General features: G+C 39.2%; 1 protein-coding gene across 1 annotated transcript; it reads right to left on the bottom strand.

Annotated features, from left to right (window-relative positions):
• Nucleotides 1-7,366: 7,366 nt before the first annotated feature.
• LOC309706937 (taste receptor type 1 member 3-like) lies at nucleotides 7,367-17,549 on the bottom strand (the record flags this gene model as incomplete). Its single annotated transcript, XM_082533946.1, has 8 exons — nucleotides 7,367-8,019; nucleotides 10,204-10,574; nucleotides 11,914-12,034; nucleotides 14,193-14,396; nucleotides 14,486-14,902; nucleotides 15,005-15,358; nucleotides 15,620-15,920; nucleotides 17,347-17,549. The coding sequence occupies 8 exons, from the start codon at nucleotides 17,547-17,549 to the stop codon at nucleotides 7,417-7,419; spliced, it is 2,574 nt and encodes an 857-aa protein (XP_082390072.1). The 3' UTR covers nucleotides 7,367-7,416.
• Nucleotides 17,550-20,009: the final 2,460 nt, after the last annotated feature.

A 20,009-nucleotide genomic window follows, 5' to 3' on the forward strand; every position in this document is an offset into this window, starting at 1 on the left:
CATTGTTACAACAAAAAAATAATCAAACAAATGTACTTTTTGTGCCAAGTTTATATGAAACCATACCGTAGTGGTTCACAGCCAAGAATGAAAGATGGGGATGAAAATTAGCACCTCCAAGTCTGAGGCCATGGTTCTCAGCCAGAAAAGGGTGGAGTGCTCACTCCAGGTCACGGACAAGTTGCTAAGTTACTGATATTGTTACACTACTGATATTATTACTCCTGCTCTGCCTGCAGCCCCTAATTCTTCAAATGAAGATTGTGAAAAAAAAACATAAACATAAAGGTAAAAAACACTAACATAAAGGTAAATAGTGAAGGAGGAGCCAAGATGCTAATTTTCAAATGTTTATTTCATGCTAGCATTGAAATCATGGTTCAGACTGAGGCAATAATTTCAGGGAGAGCCAAGGCCAACATAACAAACAAAACATTCCTGATATGAAAATAAAAGAAATTGACCTAACTCCAAAGAAAACAATAAAAAAAAGAAAAAAACTATACAACCTATCCGGTTGTTCAGTCTGACGTCACTAGCCGTGTCTGGGTCTAAAACTCCGCTGCAGGTCCATATATCAAACGATCACTATGGCATTACTGAGAGTTGAAAAACTGTCTAAAGTCTTTCATCTTTAATAAAATGATCAGCGTTCTGCTCTACCAGGTGTAACAATTGAGTTTAACATCCAGACATCCATGAAAACGGAATTTATGACATTTAACGGAGTTAGAAGTTAGCAGGGAGTTAGCTCGCTAGCTTCTATCTAAATACAATATAGCATGTCCTGACTGCGGGGTTTTGGAAACAAATTAAAACGTACAGCTCTGTTATCACTTCCAGCATAAATGAAGACAGAAAACTAAACAGCAGTGACGTTTGTAGGGTTACTGAAGTTGGGCTAGCTGGTATATAATGATGTGCTACGTGACCGCTAGCGACACAGCTATGTTAGCATAATATAAACAAGCTAACTTTTTTTCCACTCGATAAAAGTTACCGTGAGTGTTCTCGGTGGTCAGGAACAAATGTAATCGCATGGCAGGATGCTGTAAAAGGACCAAACTTCAGCCAGGAGAACAACTGAGATAATCCATCCACAATACGAGGTTAGTCATTCATATACTGCTGCATGGGCTGGGCTGTAGTTACATCCTAAGGTTTTAAAAACTGAGCTTAAATAAATGGTTAGCGATAATAAAAGCCGAGGGAGGTCAACAGTGATCACTGACTGTTTTAGGAGCTTTTTGAGATCAAATAGAAGAAAATACATAACATTAAACATGTTAACAACACAAAAGCCATATTAAACGCAGACTACTTTAGACCCGGAAGTAGGATTCGTCGCGTCATCACTGAACAACCGGATAACCATAACCTACCTAACAACCAGTATTGGGGAGTAACGGAATACATGTACCGCCGTTACGTATTTAAAATACAAAATATGAGTAACTGTATTCCGTTACAGTTACCGTTTAAAAAGGTGGTATTTAGAATACAGTTACTTTGTTGAAATAAATGGATTACACTGCGGTACTTTCCTGTTTCATTTTGTCGCGGGTCAGGACTGTTTGGGTTTTGTTTGACAGCTACGTTCTGTTGTTCCAGGCGGCAGCGTTACGGTTGCCATGGTTACAGGGCGACGCTCTCTCTCTCTCTCTGCGACTGTGTGTTTCCTGGGTGAGAGAGCGCCTTTTCGTTGTTGTTGTTGTTGTTGTGCTAAGCTAACAGGCAGAATGCTACCAGCATAGCTCTAAAGAATGTAGCATCATGGGCAGTGTAGTCCGTGTTGCAGGGAGAATGGACTGCCATACACGTTATGGGTCTGTGAGCGCGAGAAGGGAGAAAAAGGGGAGTGGAAAGGTACGAGTTGTCATCGAGGAAAAACGGGAGCTGGAAGCATGTAAATATAATAATAACCACTGCAGCCAAGAAGAGTGCCTGACGAGCCCAGATGTAAGTAAGCTATTAAGACTCGACTGTACACCGTGTTCGTGTTTTCCTCCGAAAACAATAAGTTCCGTTGGAGCAGCCTTTCAACGCCTCTCTCTGTCTCTCGCCAGAAAAGTTGACCCACACAACAAAGTAAAGCTATTTTTCGGCTACGAGCCGACAGAGACCCCGCCGTATTAGTCAGAGGTCCCTTTACTACAGTTCGGAGTCGCGGACCTTCAGTAATAGTAATAAATCACACAGCAATAGTACATTCACGTTGTTGTAAAAAGCATGATAATATATTAAGTAATCCAAAGTATTCAGAATACGTTACTGTCATTGAGTAACGTAATGGAATACGTTACAGAATACATTTTAGGGCATGTATTCTGTATTCTGTAATGGAATACATTTTAAAAGTAACCTTCCCAACACTGCTAACAACACATAAACAGGAGAAAACAGGGTGTCAAAATAAAAGGCAGCTCTCCCCTACAGGCAGTCTGAAAATGAAAACATAAAAATGCAGATACAAGTCACAAAGGCATGCAATCAAAATGGCCAGAGGGCCCAAAAACACAGTTCCACAGGTCTTAAGTAGCTCTCTGCTGATTGACAATTAGCTGGATATCTGTGAGTAGCATCCAATCAGGACAGAGGAGATGGAGCCAAGACATAACATAAGGAGTTAGTTGAAAGAAGAAAACCAACATCCTCCTGGGGGATGTAACAAGTTTTAAGACCAAATGGTGGAGAGTCCCAGATATTTAAACCTTAGTGGGAGTTACCCCTTAATAGGGTCTTTGACCCACTATTAAAATCATGTGTTTCATCACATGAGCCAAGGTGTCAAAAAGGGGTGTGGGTCATTATTAGCAGAGGTTTCGGGTGAAACCATTGTGAGTCCTTGCCTCAACCTATCATGTGACCTTTTGAGGTCACCTGACGCAAGATGTGAGTGGGGGTTAAAGAACCTGAGAAGGGATCTCAAAACAACATTGTAACTGATAGACAGCTGATGTTGTATGGCACCTCCTCTGTTCAAGTATGGTCGATCACAGTGGACATAGATGGCTTCTGTCAGTCCTCTTTCAAACCATCTTCCTTCTCTGTCCAAAATGTTAACATTGGCATTCTTGAAAGAGTGACCATTATCCTTTAGATGCAGTTGTACAGCTGAGTCTTCTCCTGTCGACGTGGCTCTTCTATGTTGTGCCATGCATTTATAGAGTGGATGTTTGGTTTCTCCAAATGTAGAGGTGTGAGCACTTCTCGCTCCACTGCACAAATGAATTTTTGTGCCACTGTCTGTACCCAGGGGATGCTATACTTTGCATATATGAACTTCCAAAGATCCACAAAGGATTAGTTCCACTCAGCCCCATTGTTAGCAGTATAAACAGCCACCTACAACATTTCCAAGTACCTCGCCACCATTCTAGCTCCCCATGTGGGGAATATACCTCAGCACATCAAAAACTCTACTGACTGATGAATCGTCATGTGAGCTTGTGAAACGTAATTGCCTTCCACATTGCGTCTTTGAGGTAGTGCTAAATGAAAATAAAGCAAATTGAATCTTCTCTGAAGGATGACTGGTCTTTAGAAATAGGATTTTCCCCCAGATGAGCTAGAGGAGGAGGAAGTGACTGGGACGCGGGAGGTCTAGGCATCTGGGATGTTGAGGTTGTTGATCCAACAACCCAGATGTGAAGAAGTGGCAGAAAATGGATGGATAGATGCAGTGAGTGCAGAATTTCTATTTCTAATGGATTTCCACACTGTGAAAATATATACGTATCATATATTCAAGTAAAATACCTCATAGTACACTTTTGTCACACCGTATGTTTAATTGCATCATTATTTTTATTCAGTTCATGCTGTTATGACCAACATTACCACAAACACAACAACATTCCTGACAAATAATTCTTTCACAAAAGCTCATGTACAAGTAAGAATGTATTGTAGACTACATGTTGCTAAATAAACACACAATATTCTTTTTATGTTATTTGCTGTATGTATTATGTGATTGTAGAGTAATTGAGAAACAATAATTATTATAATCTAGTGCATTTTGTAGAGTACAGACCCATGATCTACATCACTTGAAGTTCTTCAGAGGCCTGGTAATGAACTAATCATTTGATTCAGGTGTGTTGACCTAGGGTGACTCAGCCCTCGAGGCCTGGAGGATTTAAAAGATAAAATGAAATCTGACGGATGGATAGCGATAGGAAGGTTGTTCCACAGATTCGGTGCAACCAGGGCAAAAGCACGGTCACCCCTAGATTTAAGTCTAGAGCTAGGCTGAGCCAGGAGTAATTGGGCTGAAGACCTGATGGCTAAGAAGATCGGCAAGATAACGAGGGGCTAAATTATTTATAATTTTAAAGGTGAGCAATAATATTTTAAATTCAATGCGATATTTTATGGGTAACCAATGCAAATCAATAAGAACAGGGGTGATAGAGGCATGCTTTCTAGTGCCAGTCAGGAGGCGAGCCGCAGCATTCTGGACAAGCTGAAGTCTGTGAAGGAGAGCAGATTGAAGACCAAAGTAGAGAGAATTACAGTAATCCAATCTAGAAGTCACAAAAGCATGAATGAGCTATACAAGATCTTTATGAGGGACATAGTGCTTAGCCTTAGCAATAAGGCGCAATATCCTATGTTTGGGCTGCTTTGTTAATCAAACTCTATACGTGTGCCATTGATGTTAACAGAAGTGTTCCTTAAAGCCTCAGACAGCTGTAAATATGTAAATTATTTTTATTATTATTTATAACCTTGATTCTGAATTGTGTACTAAATTAGAAAAAAATAAATCACCTTCCAGGGATAGATTTTGCTTCCAGATCCCCACTTAAAGGCAGTTGAACTGCATTCCAGCAGGTTTAAAGAAACAGCGCAAAGCCAGCAGAATAAAATGTGAAGCCATAATGCCGATAAGCAGGAGACAGAACCCAGAACGCGTCAATGTGCTTATATGTCAGCGCATCATGGGCGATGGTTTTATGAAAATTCACCTGTAAATCATATGTCCTCCTTCTCCTGACCGCCCACCCTGACACTTTCGGAAGAGCAAGTCATAAGCAAAACCAAAAATGTACATATAGATACGGATATGAAAGTTTTAAAATTATTATATGAAACATTTTCAATCATCTTGGAACATTTTAAAATTCAGATTATTATATGTGAAAATTCCATAACACACTTTTATTGACCTCAACAGTTTTCATGTAGTTAAACTATTGCATTTTATCAACATGTAACTAGAAGTAAAGGTGGACTTTGCATATTTCGTGTGTGTGTGTGTGTGTGTGTGTGTGCGCGCCGTGTTGGTGGTATTCATCTTTCCGGAGAATTTTCCAGACATTTGTTTGTGGTTTAAAATTTGTTTCTCTTTGGCATCCATCATCACATAAGCACTTATGCCTTCCCACCTGCTTACTGAGATCAAAACCTTACCTGTTGATGTTGTTTTTGCTTTTGCTAACTTTAGCCATTTTTGTGGAAATTTATACTTATTTTTTTTTCTGTTGTTGATGCCATTTTTAACCAAAGAAATGCATTAATAACTGGTCGCGCTAATATGGGTGATGTTGATAATAACCATTATATTAAGATCTTTTTTCATACATATCACTTTACCTCCCTATTGGCTTCAGATGTTGTTTTGTTTTGTTTTTTGTTTTGCATGCAATGTTGCTCATCCAGCAGCCGAGTGTGAAGCAGCGGGAATGAGGATCAGCACCTCCAAATCTGAGGCCATGGTTCTCAGCCAGAAAAGGGTGGAGTGCCCACTCCGGGTCGGGGATGAGTTCCTGCCCCAAGTGGAGGAGTTCAAGTATCTCGGGGTCTTGTTCGCGAGTGATGGGAGAAGGGAGCCAGAGATCGACAGACGGATTGGGGCTGCAGCTGCAGTAATGCAGACGCTGCACCGGTCCGTCGTGGTGAAGAGGGAGCTGAGTGTAAAAGCGAAGCTCTCAATTTACCGGTCGATCTACGTCCCTACCCTCACCTATGGCCACGAGCTGTGGGTAGTGACCGAAAGAACGAGATCGCGGATACAAGCGGCAGAAATGAGCTTCCTCCGAAGGGTGGCTGGCCTCTCCCTTAGAGATAGGGTGAGAAGTTCAGCCATCCGGGAGGGGCTCAGAGTAGAGCAGCTGCTGCTCCACATCGAAGGGAGCCAGCTGAGGTGGTTCGGGCATCTGACAAGGATGCCCCCTGGGCGCCTCCTGGGTGAGGTGTTCCAGGCATGTCCCACCGGGAGGAGGCCCCGGGGCAGACCCAGGACACGCTGGAGAGATTATATCTCTCGGCTGGCCTGGGAACGCCTTGGTGATCCCCCAGATAAGCTGGAGGAGGTGGCTGGGGAGAGGGAGGTCTGGGCCTCTTTGCTTAGGCTGCTGCCCCCGCGACCCGGCCTCGGATAAAGCAGATGAAGATGGATGGATGTTGCTCATCCACAAAAGTCAACCGACATAATAGCCCCCACTATAGCTGCAGAATCCTGCAGTGGACATACAACTCAGCCTTCAGTTTAAAAAGTTTTAGCTCATTTTTTTAGGTTTAGAAAAAAATGTATATAATATATTTGAATTATAAACTCACGCCATGATTTCATTTTTGATGTGCCATGATTTCCCAGACTACCTCAGTACAAATTAATGCGAACCACTAGTGTGTTCTCGTTTAAATGACACATTGTGCTGTACTTACGTTTGTGCTGAATGTAGACTGCAAGTTTTTTTCTTCTATATTTCAAAGTCAAATATTGCACAATGAAGTTCATACTCATACTCCATTTAATTTCACAACTTTCAAGTACAAATACAACAAAGAAAAAAAACCTGTCAGTTATACAACATGAAATCTGCTGTTAAAAGATTAAAAGCAAATTATAGTCAGTGATTCAATAAGGCTCCAATAAGGCGCACGGGATTATAAGGCGCACTGTTGATGAACGGGTCTGTTTTCATACATAGGGCACACGGGATTATAAGGCACATTAAGCGAAACAAAACAGTCAGATAAGTTAAACTTTACTCAACTCATTCTTCTTGCTTCCTCCACCTCCGTGCCATTGTTTGATTAATGATGAATGCACCTTATAGTGCGGAAAATACGGTATATTAAAATAACACAGCTCACAGTTACCTACTTTTAGCTACAATTTTGTGACTAACATTATTCCAAGCAAAACAATAATCCTGAAAAATAATAAAATTTCAACTACAAGACTGTATGTTCATTAATAAGCACAAAGCACTCTTTCTGTGTTATGTTTATACCTCACATTTTCGAGTAACTCAGAAACAATGCATCATATAATCTAATGTGATGGTACAATTTATAATATGCTAAGATATGGTGTATATATAACAATCATTGTCTGTGATGAAAGAAAATAAATGTAAGTTTTTCAGATTCTTTGATTTACTTTATAAACAGTTTAACTGTCTATTGTCCTTCCTGTGCTTTTGGCTGTGGCTCCTCTTCTGTTTGAGTTGGTGGGACGCCCTCTAAGAAGGTACAGAAGTACTTTGGTGTGTTTAAGTCAGGTTTCCTTAACAGCAAGTAGCATTTTGGAAAGTAGTAGGCTGCCAGCAGTCCAAAGTTGCTTGCTAGGCTGAAATAAACATGGACAACTGACCTGTTCTTGTTAGCTGAACTATTGTTTCCTATGTAGATTGGAATAAAGATCACCCAAATGACACAGTAGGTCAGGGTGGAAAAGGTGATGTCTCTGGCTAAGTTATACTGATGAAGAGGCTTCACTGCCATGAAGGTGCACATGAAGGATGCAAGGGCCATTACACCATTGAAACCCTGCATTAAGGCAAATCCAATCAAAGGTGAAACAGGACACGATAGGAATGATTCTACAAAGTCTATTGTCATATTTGCCACATATCCAGACAATGAAGGTCCTTCTTGAACAAACCAGCCACAGAAACCAGCCTGCACAGCGCAGCAGATCAGCACAAACAGCCAGCTCACAGGGCCTCTTAACAAATGCAGGTGAGAGGCAGCCATCTCTGGGAACTCTGTCACATAGAGTATCTGTTTGAAAGGTAAGGTTACCATCTTGATTATAATGTATACTTTTTATTTTATCCTACAATATCCTTAAGTTTGGCATCAATACATATAATTCCCATTTAAAAAGCTTCTGAAATTTCTAGAGAAATTTAAACTAGAAAACCTGTCAAGCTGCAATTTACATTTATCTGTCCAAGCAGGTATGTGAGCTGATAGAGAGACTATGACAAAACAAATTGAAATCTGGAATACAGACACATTACACACAAAAACTGAATATATTATAACAGAGGTTCTGGGCCAGCATCCAAAATCAAATGTTGCAAATAAAGTACAATTTCTTAAGTGTGGATCCTTCTTTCAGAAACAAAGACAAAATTTGATGTGATTTTGGGGTAAATTTCTTGAAATTGTATATATAGAAAAGACAATTCATGTTTTTTTTTCTATTAATGTCAGTATATTATAAATATTAATAGTACCTGGACAGACACAAACTCAGCTCAAGTATGATTTTGCTGTAATACCAATCTGACCCATCAAGTAAGAGTTTATGAGGCTTCATATTTTCACCACCTTCACTACCTCTATGTCTTGCATCTTCGCTTTTTTACCCACCTGCATCTAATTCACACACATATATTCTGATTGTTTCTGTAGACATTTACTTAAAAAACATTGTAAAACCTCTTGTAGACAAACAAACAAAAAAAGCTATCTGGACTCCATGGATAATTTTAGATCAATCTCCAAGCTTTCTTTTCTTTAATTTTTTTTTTTTTTTTTTTTAGAAAAGCTTAATCCTAAACAAACCTAATGACATTCACATGCTCAACACACTCTATGACTGTATCCAATATATTAAATCATGGATGTCCCACAACTTCCTTAAGCTAAATAGAGACTGAAGTAGTCATTGCTAACCATTGCACAATAAACACCGATCAGGCAAAACATTATGACTACTAACAGGTTCTGATAGAAAAGTGTCAGAATACACAGTGCTTCACAATTTTTTGCATCTGGGCCTGCAGCTGCAGATCAGTCAGGGTAAACTTGCTGAGCTCTGTCCACTGCTGAAAGCACCAACAATGGGCACATGAACTGGACCATGGAGCAATAGGAAAAGGTGGTGTGGTCTGAATAATATTTTCTTTTACATCTTGTGGATGCCCAGGACCATGTGTGTTACTTACATGGGTATCATCTGGCACCAGGATACACTATGGGAAAAAAAGCAGCCCGGTGGAGACAAGGCAATGTTCTGCTGGTCCCGTCATCCATGTGGATGTTACGTTGACACCTAGCTAAATATTGCTGCAGACCATATACATGGAAGCAATATTCCAAGATGACTGTGGCCTCTTTCAGCAGGATAGCGCATACTGCCACAAAGCAAATGTGGTTCAGGAGTGGCTTGAGAAGTCTCAATCTAAGTGAGTTCGAAGGAAATGTTGCTAACATCTTGGTGCTAGATACCACTGCTCTAGTGGAGTCCATGCCGCCATGGGTTAACCCTGCTTTGGCAGTACAGTGGTCCCTCGTCATAACGCAGTTCACCTCTCCTGGCCTCGCTGTTTCGCTGATTTTTTAAAATAATAAATAATAGTGGATTGCATTTATTCTCTGGCAGCTGCTCTATTCCCATGTTCTGGACCTGAAAACAGGCTTTGATCTTTCTTTTCTTTCTATAATATTGGACTTATTTTTCTAGGAAGGTTTGAACTTTGAGAGTGTGAAAAGTGTGAAAAGGGTCATGCCTGTCTGAGAAAGTGTATTAGGTGTGTAGTGAGGGGTTTAACGGCCTTAAAACATCTATAATAATTGTAAAAAATAAAGCTGGCTACTTTCATTTCACCTATCGCGGATTATTTGTAGAACGTAACTCCCGCGATAAACGAGGGACCACTGTAAAAGGAGGACCAACATGATAGTGGGCAGGTGTCCATATTGTTATGCCTGATCATTGTATAATGTCTATAAGTGATATTTTTGTAGGTTCTAAGTAATTATTAGAATAACACAATTTCTTAATACAAACAGAAACATTACACACTTTTAATCTGCTTTACAATCTGTTAAGGTTCAAATATTGATCCACAAATCCCAGCTGGGAAATTTCAATTTTTTTTCTCTCACTAAAGCTGATTCTGTAGTTTCTCTACACTGCCATCGGGAGGCGGCATTTCACCAGTCTTAACTCACCTGTAGTGAGAATAAAAGGATAATGGAGAGGGTGAGCGTCTGGAAAATGGAGGTGAAAGGCAGCTGAAGACGACACACCACATCCCCTGGCGCCCCCAGGAAAAGCAGCAGACTGAGACATGCTCCCATCAGGCCGAACACAGCCACAAAACTCAAGGGACCCCCCGAGGCCATTACCAGGGGGGTTCCTCGTTGCATCAGGAACAAGACACCCACTGACCCCTGACATATCAGCAGGAGCGCACCAACTAGCATCATTATCACAGCATCCTGGCTGTGCCACTCAAAAAACTTAAAGATGGGGTCAGTGCAGTTTGTGCTGCGATGCTGGGACCACTGACGGTTGGGACACTTAGTACACTGGGTGTCGTCTGTGAGTGAGAAAGCACAAAAATATGGCTTGATTAAAAAAATATGCTATTTCATAATAATCAGATTAACTCAATACCGTATTTTATGTATGATTTACTGAATCTGTAAACATCAAATGTATGGTGTATTGCAAAGAAGCAGTTAAAAAGATCAATATCATCTCTGTTTTAGATCTATAGTTATCATTAGTTAATGTTTTAGATTAGGTTTTTACAGGGGCTTTGTGTGGAATTATCTCTTGGTTGCATATTGTGACTCTGAAGCTACAACTACCACAATATTAAAACTAGCTGTATGTTATTCTATGAACTAGAGATGCTAGACCATAGAATTTTATTAAGGAGGGGAAAGGCTCTTTTTACATCACCTGGTTTTATGTCATATAAAATTACCTGCTAGCTTAAAAAAATAAAAAAATATACATATAGAAAATTCCCCTCTCGCCCTTACGAGCGGTCTGTATTCTTCAAGCTCATCTACCAGAGGCCTGGGAGTTTGAGGGTCCTGTGCAGTATGTTAGCTGTTCCTAGGACTGTGCTCTTCTAGGCAGAGATCTTGGATGTTGTTCCTGGGATCTGCTGGAGCCACTCGCCTAGCTTGAGGGTCACTGCACCAAGTAGTCCAATTACCACTGGGACCACTGTTATCTTAACCCTCCACATTTTCTTCAGCTCTTCTCTGAGCCCTTGGTACTTCTCCAGCTTCTTGTGTTCCTTCTTCCTGATGTTGCGGTCATTCGGTATCGCTACGTTGATCACTAGGGCCATCTTCTTCCGCTTGTCTACCACCACTATGTCCGGTTGGTTAGCCACCACCATTTTGTCCGTCTGTATCTGGAAGTCCTACAGCATCTTAGCTCGGTCATTCTCCACCAACCTAGGAGGCGTCTCCCATTTTGACCTTGAGACTTCCAGGCCGTACTCGGCACAGATGTTTCTGTATACTATGCCAGCCACTTGGTTATGGTGTTTCATGTATGCCCTGCCCACTAGCATCTTGCACCTTGCTGTTATGTGCTGGATTATCTCAAGGGCATTTTACACAGCCTTCACCTGGGCAGCCCATATCACGATAAGTCAGCTTTTATGGATCTTGTACTTAGAGATTGCTCCTGGGCTGCCATGATTACATGATTAGTGCCTCTGTGCTGTCTTTCAGTTCAGCTTTGTCAAGCCACTGGTAGAATACACACACACACACACACACACACACACACACACACACACACACACACACATATATATATATAACACATAAATCCTTTTTTATTCTCTTGACAAGGATGCAAATAAGCAAATAAGGACACATATCTCAGATAAGAGTGGCCGAACACATTACCCTTATTTGCCTGGTAGGTGCCTGCCAAACAGTCAATACAGTCAAAGCAGCAGGAATGGAAGCCTTTGACTCTGTGGACCTGGCCTTTACCACAATTTGCTGAACAAGTGGATGTAGGAACCTGCAAAAGTTGTTTAAAAAAAAGGAAAGGAAAAAGAGAGAACAAAAAAACACAGTATCTCAAATTCCATGATGATTGGGATAAACTGGATGACAAATCTTTTACATAATATAACTTACTATAAAAGACTTTGACAGACTGGGTCAGCTAAACCCCAGAACCCTTAATTAAATATCAGAAGAAATTGAGTGGACGCAGATGTAAATATTTAAGTACCCATTCTATTATAGCTTGCTAATAAGGATGTAATAATAAATAACAGAGATAATAATAAGATGGGAAAAGGAAGGTAATAATATAGAAATAGGAAGTTATTTAATTAGCATAATATACAATTAACAAATAATATGGATTATCACTATTACAATGACATGTAGAGAAATATTACACTGAAATATATGGAATAATACATTGATTAAAAAAATACTACAACCTGCTAGCAATAAAATACTAACACTTGTGCATTAGAATTATTATTATTATTATTATTTTACATATGTGTAATAATGAAAACTCAGGGCTGCAAAATAAAAATGGCTTCTTTCTTTATAATTCTGTCTTTATAATCTATTAAAGCAAACTTCACCATGATAATTACCTTGAAGACTTCTTCATTATTGTGGATGATTTTAACATCCATGTTGATGCAAAAAATGACAGCCTCAACATGGCATTTGATCTGTTATTGGACTCAACTAGCTTCTCTCAAAATATTTATAAGATAAAATCCATAAAACTAGAACATCTTACTCTTCAGCCCTGTAGCCAGGCTGACAAAAATTCAGAGCTCTGTTGAGTCAGCCAGTCTGCATCACTACAGGCGCAGCACCAATTCGCCTGTTGATCTCCCACTTCATTCTCCCCTAACGCTTAAACAAGGCCCCAAGATACTTAAAGTCTTCCACTTGGGGTATGAACTCTTTCCTGAGCCGGAGTGGGTATGCCACCTTTTTCTGGCTTCACACTCCACTGCAAACTGCTCCAGAGTGAGCTAGAGGCAGTCACCTGATGAAGCCAACAGAGTCAGAACACCTGCAAAAAGCAGACATGAGATTCTCACACCATCCAAGTGGAAGTCTTCCGCCACTTGGCTACGCCTGGAAATTCTATCCATAAAAATTATGAACAGAATCGGTAATAAAGGGCAGCCCTGAATTCCACCAGGGCTGCCCCCTGGAAATGAGTCCAACTTATTTCCAGCTATGTGGACCAAGTTCTTGCAATGGTTGTATAAAGCACTCGTAGCAGTGGGCCAGACACCCCTTACTCCTGAACCACCTCCCACAGGACACTGCGAGGGACAGGGTTGAATGCCTATTCCAAGTCCACAAAAGACACTGGTTGGGCAAACTCACATGATCCCACGAGTATCTTCAAAATACTAAAGTGCCGGTCAAGTGTTCCACAACCGGGACGAAAACCACATTGTTCCTCCTGTATCCAAGCTTGAACTAACAGATGGCAGCACCCTGGCATAGATTTGGCCAGGGAGGCTGAGGAGTGTGATCCCCCTATAGTTGAAGCACAGCCCCCCCGGTCCCCTTTATCAAAAATGGGAACCACCATCCCAGTCTGCCGATCCAAAGGTACCGCCCCTGATCTCAATGCAACATTGTATTTCACAATTACACTGACAGCTGCTCTTTGCTAATTCTCTTGAACAGGGGGATCAGGTGTGGAAGAGGAACGCTTTCTTAGATCATGACGCATATGGTTCTCCTACATTTGATATTTGCATCTCTATTTGATACATCAGCATTCTCTTGTAACAGAATGCTGATGTGCTCTTGTTTGACTATAGTTTTTGTTCATGTTTGAGGAGAAACACATTAGGACAACTGTAAATCTGACACTTAGACTTATGCCTATAGTTCTGTGGTTAATCATATATTTTCATTATGGAAAAAATAACAGTTGTGGTGTGAGGGTGTGAAAACCGAGACAGACCTACAACATCCAGAGCGTAGAGGAACTTAGGGCAAAACTCGTCCACCAGGTCTGCCCAGCATCCTCCCTTGCCACCTGATCAAACTCACCACATTGAAAATTAATGGGTAATAACTTGCTATTTCCAGATTGTTCTCTTCTGTTTTCACCGCAATATTACTGAGCTGTGATATAATGTGCAACCAATATTTTACCTAATTACAAATGTTACCTCTGCTGTATGCCATTCAAAGTGGTTCTTGGAGATGTGCAGTTCTTGCTCAGAATATTCTCCCACAGTTCTGATATCCACTTGAGATGAGTTTGTCCAGACCCACTGAATGACATCGTATCCTATGTTCGGGTTGCCATATTGGTCGAATTCCAGATGTGTGCTATTTATGTTAATAGAAGTCTTCCTTAAAGCTTCCAACAGCTGCAAAATGAAATGGTTGTTGGTATTATTGATAAGTTTGATTCTAAATTGTGTACAGTGGTCTTTATAATAGAAAAAAATGAAATCACCTTCCAGGGATAGATTTTGCTTCTAGATCCCCACTGACAGGCAGTTAAATTGCACTCCAGCAGGTTATGCAGTGCCTGTGCTACACTATAGACAGCGGCATACACACTGAAAGCTGACGTCTGCACTGCAGGTGCTTCTACCAGGGTAATATTATCTGGTGACAAGTTCCAGCATTGTGGGCAGCGATTGTTAGTATTGTAAAGATTTGTGGCTGGAGTGGATGTCTTTATCCTCTCTTCACTGAGTTTCTTGAAAAGCTCCATTGCATAATCGGTGAACAGTCCGAGGGTGTCTGTTTTGTCAATGAATGCAATGATTGTACCAACTGTTTCAATGTCAGGCAGAGAAGTCACTTGAGCATCGATGGCCCAGCTTGTGGTGCCAATCCATACAGCTGTTAAATTACTCCTGATAACCTGGAATAAATTGGATTTGTTTACCAGTACTGAACAAACACTAATAGAAATGAATAGAAATGAATACATTTCTAAGTTACTTTAAATCTCTGTTTCACCAACCTCTTTAAAAAAGATTTCACTTTGCTCTGGGAGAGAAAACACCACTACCACTCTGACATTGGTCATTTGGATATTGTGAATGATGGTTTTGACCATTGGCACAGGGTCAGTGTACACTGGAATCAGACCCTGATAGGCCACACAGATAGATGTGTTGTCTGCAAATTTGGTGAACATCTGCACACCTTGTTGTCCGTACTCCTCGTCACTGCCCACAATTGCCACCCAGTTCCAGCCAAATTCCTCTATTAGCTTTATTATGACATCCACTTGCCATTTGTCACTGGGTACCGTACGAAAGAATGACGGGTAGGAAACATCACTGAATTTGTCACTGGTGGCTCCATAGCTAATCTGGTGTGAAAATTAAAAACAAAGTGTTAGTTACCTTTGCTTATTGTTGACACATAAGACTTGATATATTTTTATCAATTAAAAAATGACAATAATATTAATTATAGACTGATTTTGTTTTTTATGACACATGTGACATAACCATACGGATCAAGATTTCGATTACTGCACATTATTTAATGCATGCATTGCATGCACTCTCAAATATGTGCAGCAAGAGAAAATATCCTGCAAATTATAAAAAAAAAAGTGTATTCAAACCTGTGGCATCAGAAAGAATCCCAGGAGTTTTCCAATGAATGACACCATTTTTGAGGTATAAGGACCAATCACTGCAGCTACGCTGGTCTCATAGGTGGTGTAATTACACCGCACAGATAGTTCTTTGCTGGATTTTTCAGTGAGGAAGGACAGAGTGGGCTTTACAATAATGGCCGACTGGCTGCATGTGTCATAGATTTCATAACCTAACTTGATGCCAGGGAGGAGAGTCTGGTTTCCATTGATTTCATCCACTGCGTATTTCATGGCTATTGCAAGTCCCAGTCCAAGATCATTTACTCTGTTGAGTCCCAAGTAGAAAAAAATAAAAAACTTTTTTAGTCAGGGTCAGTATACACAGTGATTTAGAATCTGAAATGTTAGATATAAAAATATATATTAGATTAAAAAACTTGATATAATGAGTATAAGGAAATGTGAAATTAATGCGATTGAGGTGGGAGATCATGTTATAAGAACAATAACAGTAGAATTGTGATCTTTGGAACAATTAAAATGAAGAAAAAATATCTATTATAGGAGGCAGCAAATGCATTGATGAGACGTAATATTATATCCAGTCGGAAGTAACTTAATAAAGTACAGAAGGAAATAAATGCAAAATATTAGTTATACAATACAACAATTTTTGGTTAAAACATAGTCAAAAGGAGTGTGCTGTTCTCTGTAACGTACGAGGGGAAATTATTACACTAACAAAACATACGTTGTAGATAATATCAAATACTTGAATGAAAAGAAAATAATTTGGATTTAAAAAGTATATAAATACAATTAATCTATTGCATATAATGCACAACTAACAAAACTCATAACTGAGGAAGCACAAGGATTGTGGGAAATGATGGATACGGTAATGAATGTTTTTACAACACCTTTAAGTTAATTTATGTCCAGACATTTAAGTTGATTTTTCGGAAAGAAGAATGCTTGACATGAAATTATTATTATGTTTGTCATACCAAAGCAAGACAAGGACCATATTGAGTGCAGTACTTATTTCTATTTCTTATTTACTTAACACAAATAAGAACAGCAATCATAGCAGACATTTAAAAAAAAAAATAACCCCACATTTATAAAATTATATACCGTGATACTAGTTTTGATCATTAAGTACCTGTGCTGTTTATAAGTCTGGGGAAACCTGCAGTCAGATAATGAAACATTCTCCCATGCAAAACATTTTGAACTGAATCCTAATGTATCATCACCCAATGTAATGCATCCAGGTATTTCCTTACTTGGATTATTGAGCATACATAAAGACAAAACTTCACCAGTATTAATGAATAAGTTGAAAAACATAGCACTTTGCTACTGTTTTTTAAATAATTAATTTATAACCATGACAATTTAAGAAGAGAAAATATATTTCAATGGAAATGCACTCAAAAGTAATACATAAATAAAGCTGAGAAGAAAATTCCATTCAAGTGAAACACATTTGCTGACTTAAAACATGAAGAAGGATTTGTACATTTTATAACATAATGAATAAAGAAGCAATTCCACCCAGATTTATAACCAGATATCTTAGATATTGTCTTCTGATACTTTAATTCTTTAGCTAAAACAGGACTGGTAAGATTTTGGAAGATCTTCACTGAAATGGATTCCTTTGAAAATACTCCTACTTTTCCACTCCTGTTAAAAATAAAGATAGAATCTCAGTTTTTTAAAGAGTCCTTCATAACCATCCTTACCTGTCACAGGTTATCTGGTTTGGCTCTGTTATGTCACTGACGTTGCTGTTGAGGTCGTTAATGGGAAAGAGCCCGCCAAGCATAATGTCCCCAGGTAAACTGAAGAGGTTGGCAGAAATGTTGCTGAACCATTCAGGAAAACTCTCACTAAAGCTCACTCTAAAGAAACAGCACAAAACCAGTAGAGGTAAACATAAAGCCATGATGCCAATAAGCAGGAGACTGAACCCAGAAAGTTTCAGTGCACTTTCATGTCAGTGCATCATGTTTTTATGCAGACGGTTTCATGCAAATTCAGTCCTCATGTCCACCTTCTCCTGACCACCCAACCTGACACTTTAGAGCAAATGGTAAACAAAACAGAAAATTTACATGTGTGGTATGAACAGATATGAACTTTTTAAAATTATTGAATAAAACCTTTTTCATCATAATGAAAAGTCAAAAAACAAATGCAAACTCTGGTGTATGAAGATTGAATGGCACAGTCTCATTTAATGACCTTAATGGTTTTCACATAATTAGGACACTGCATTTAATTAACATGTACCTAGAGGTAAAGACTTTGCACATGTTATGCATGTTTGTGTGTATGCTGTGTCAGTTGTGTTCATCTTTCCGGAGAATTTTCCTAACATTTGTTTGTGGCTTGAAATTTGCTTCTCTTTGGTGTCTGCCATGAGATGAGCAATTCCTTTCCGCCTACTTACCCAGAGTAATCCTTGCATATCGAATGTTAGTTTTTGGAAGGTTTTCACTTCACTGACTTTATAACATAACTTTTGTGATAAATTATGCTTATTTTACCCTATTATTGATGCAATTCTGAGCCACTGAAGAGCATTAATAGGTGTTTGTCCTGAAATTGGTTGATAATAACCTTTATATTGAGATGTGTTTTCATGGAGCTTTGTACTCACCACACTATTGGCTTTGCATGTTTTTGCATCCAATGTTGCTAAAACCAACTGAAATATTAGCTCTCATGACATCTACATAATTCTGAAGTGCACATGTATTATCTACAGGTGGGTGAAAAGTTTAATACCCATGATTAGTATATGTAACGTCATGGTAATTTAATGTGTTCTTTAAATTGTTCTTGTGGAATAATTGCACAGCATACATGTTAATGACAAAGGAACTCAGTAAGGATCTAAGAAGGAGAATTATACATTTCCACAAATTAGGAAGGTCTCTTGGAGCCATTTCTAAACAAATGCAGATTTCAAAATTTATCAGTTCCACTTTGCCAAAGTCAGAAAGAAGGCTCAAACTGTCAGCCACAGATGGGAGGAAACTGGTTAGGGTATTAAGGAACAACCCAGGAACCACCAAGACTCAAGCCTGCCATGAACTAGAACTTGTTGGAACAGCAGCTTAACTGTCCACAGTGAAATGGGTTTTACAACACCATGGATGGTAAGGGTGCCAACCAAGAGGGAAACCTCTGCTCCAAAACTCACATCTTCATTCTCAAATGAAGTGTATACACATAGAAGCCAAATGCTTTCTGGAGAAAAGGTTTTTGGTCAGACGAGACAAAGATTAAGTTATTTAGTCACAATGTCAAGTTGTATTCTTGGAGGAGTAAAGGTGATACTTTACCTAAGAATACTCTGACAGCTGCTGGTGGTAGCATCATACTCTTGGGCTGCTTTGCTGACATTTGTATTGGTACATTGCAGAACATGTATGGAACAATGAAGAAGGAGGACCTCCTCAAATCAATAGCTAAATGGCTGAAACTTGGACACAGTTTAATGTTCCAACAGGAAAATGATCCCAAACACACATCAAAACTGGTTTTTGGAAAATATAAAGCCCTTGCCAGGAAACCAAGCATTTTAAATGAACTCAACTAATTCTGAGAGTGGTCAAATATCCAGGGAGATACAACAGCATCATCATGTATTGCCAAAAAAACAAAAAAACAAAACAAAAAATGAATCAAAAGAGAGCAAAAACACTTGGCTTGCTACAGGTTTATCTTTTCTTGAACTATTCTCAAATATTAAGCCAGGAGTGTCTGATTTTACTTCATGTACTCAGTTTCATCTGAAATGTTATAGAAAGCAGTTTTTTCTCTTTCTTTTGGTGTCAAGAAGTGCATGCATATTGTAAAACACTCATGATGATCAACAGCCAGTTTTCCACAATATGCCAGGGTCTTTCCATATTTAATAAGTCTGTTATCTTTATTTGTGCTTACAGTTCAGAATCACAAAATCTTCACATGGTGATAAGTTTGTCTTGGTAATAAAAAAAAAAACACAAGAAGTTTTTTTATGATTTGAGCAAGTGGTTAAATCGTTTTCTTATTTAAAATTAGAATTGCCAGTGATTCTACTAAGTTTTATATTTGCAAAGTCAATCATTGTATAACATTTGACCTTCTGGTTGAATGAATCTGGCCTGTAGTGTATCTGGATCCTGTAAGCCTTGTATTGGCCCTTTCAAATATTTTTACATTCATGAATTTTTCTTTTTTAAATACCACCACCCACCAACAAATAGCTTTAAATGCACATCATTGGGTCAATAATTATGATCCAGTAATTCCAGCAAATCCAGTTCTCCATAGTATTCTGAAAAGTGGGATTCTACGTAATGTGTTTACTTTAGGTACTTTGATTATACAACTAAAACAATATCAAGTTACT

Source organism: Aulonocara stuartgranti, assembly GCF_965226115.1.
Source record: "Aulonocara stuartgranti genome assembly, chromosome: 5".
Lineage (NCBI taxonomy): Eukaryota > Metazoa > Chordata > Actinopteri > Cichliformes > Cichlidae > Aulonocara > Aulonocara stuartgranti.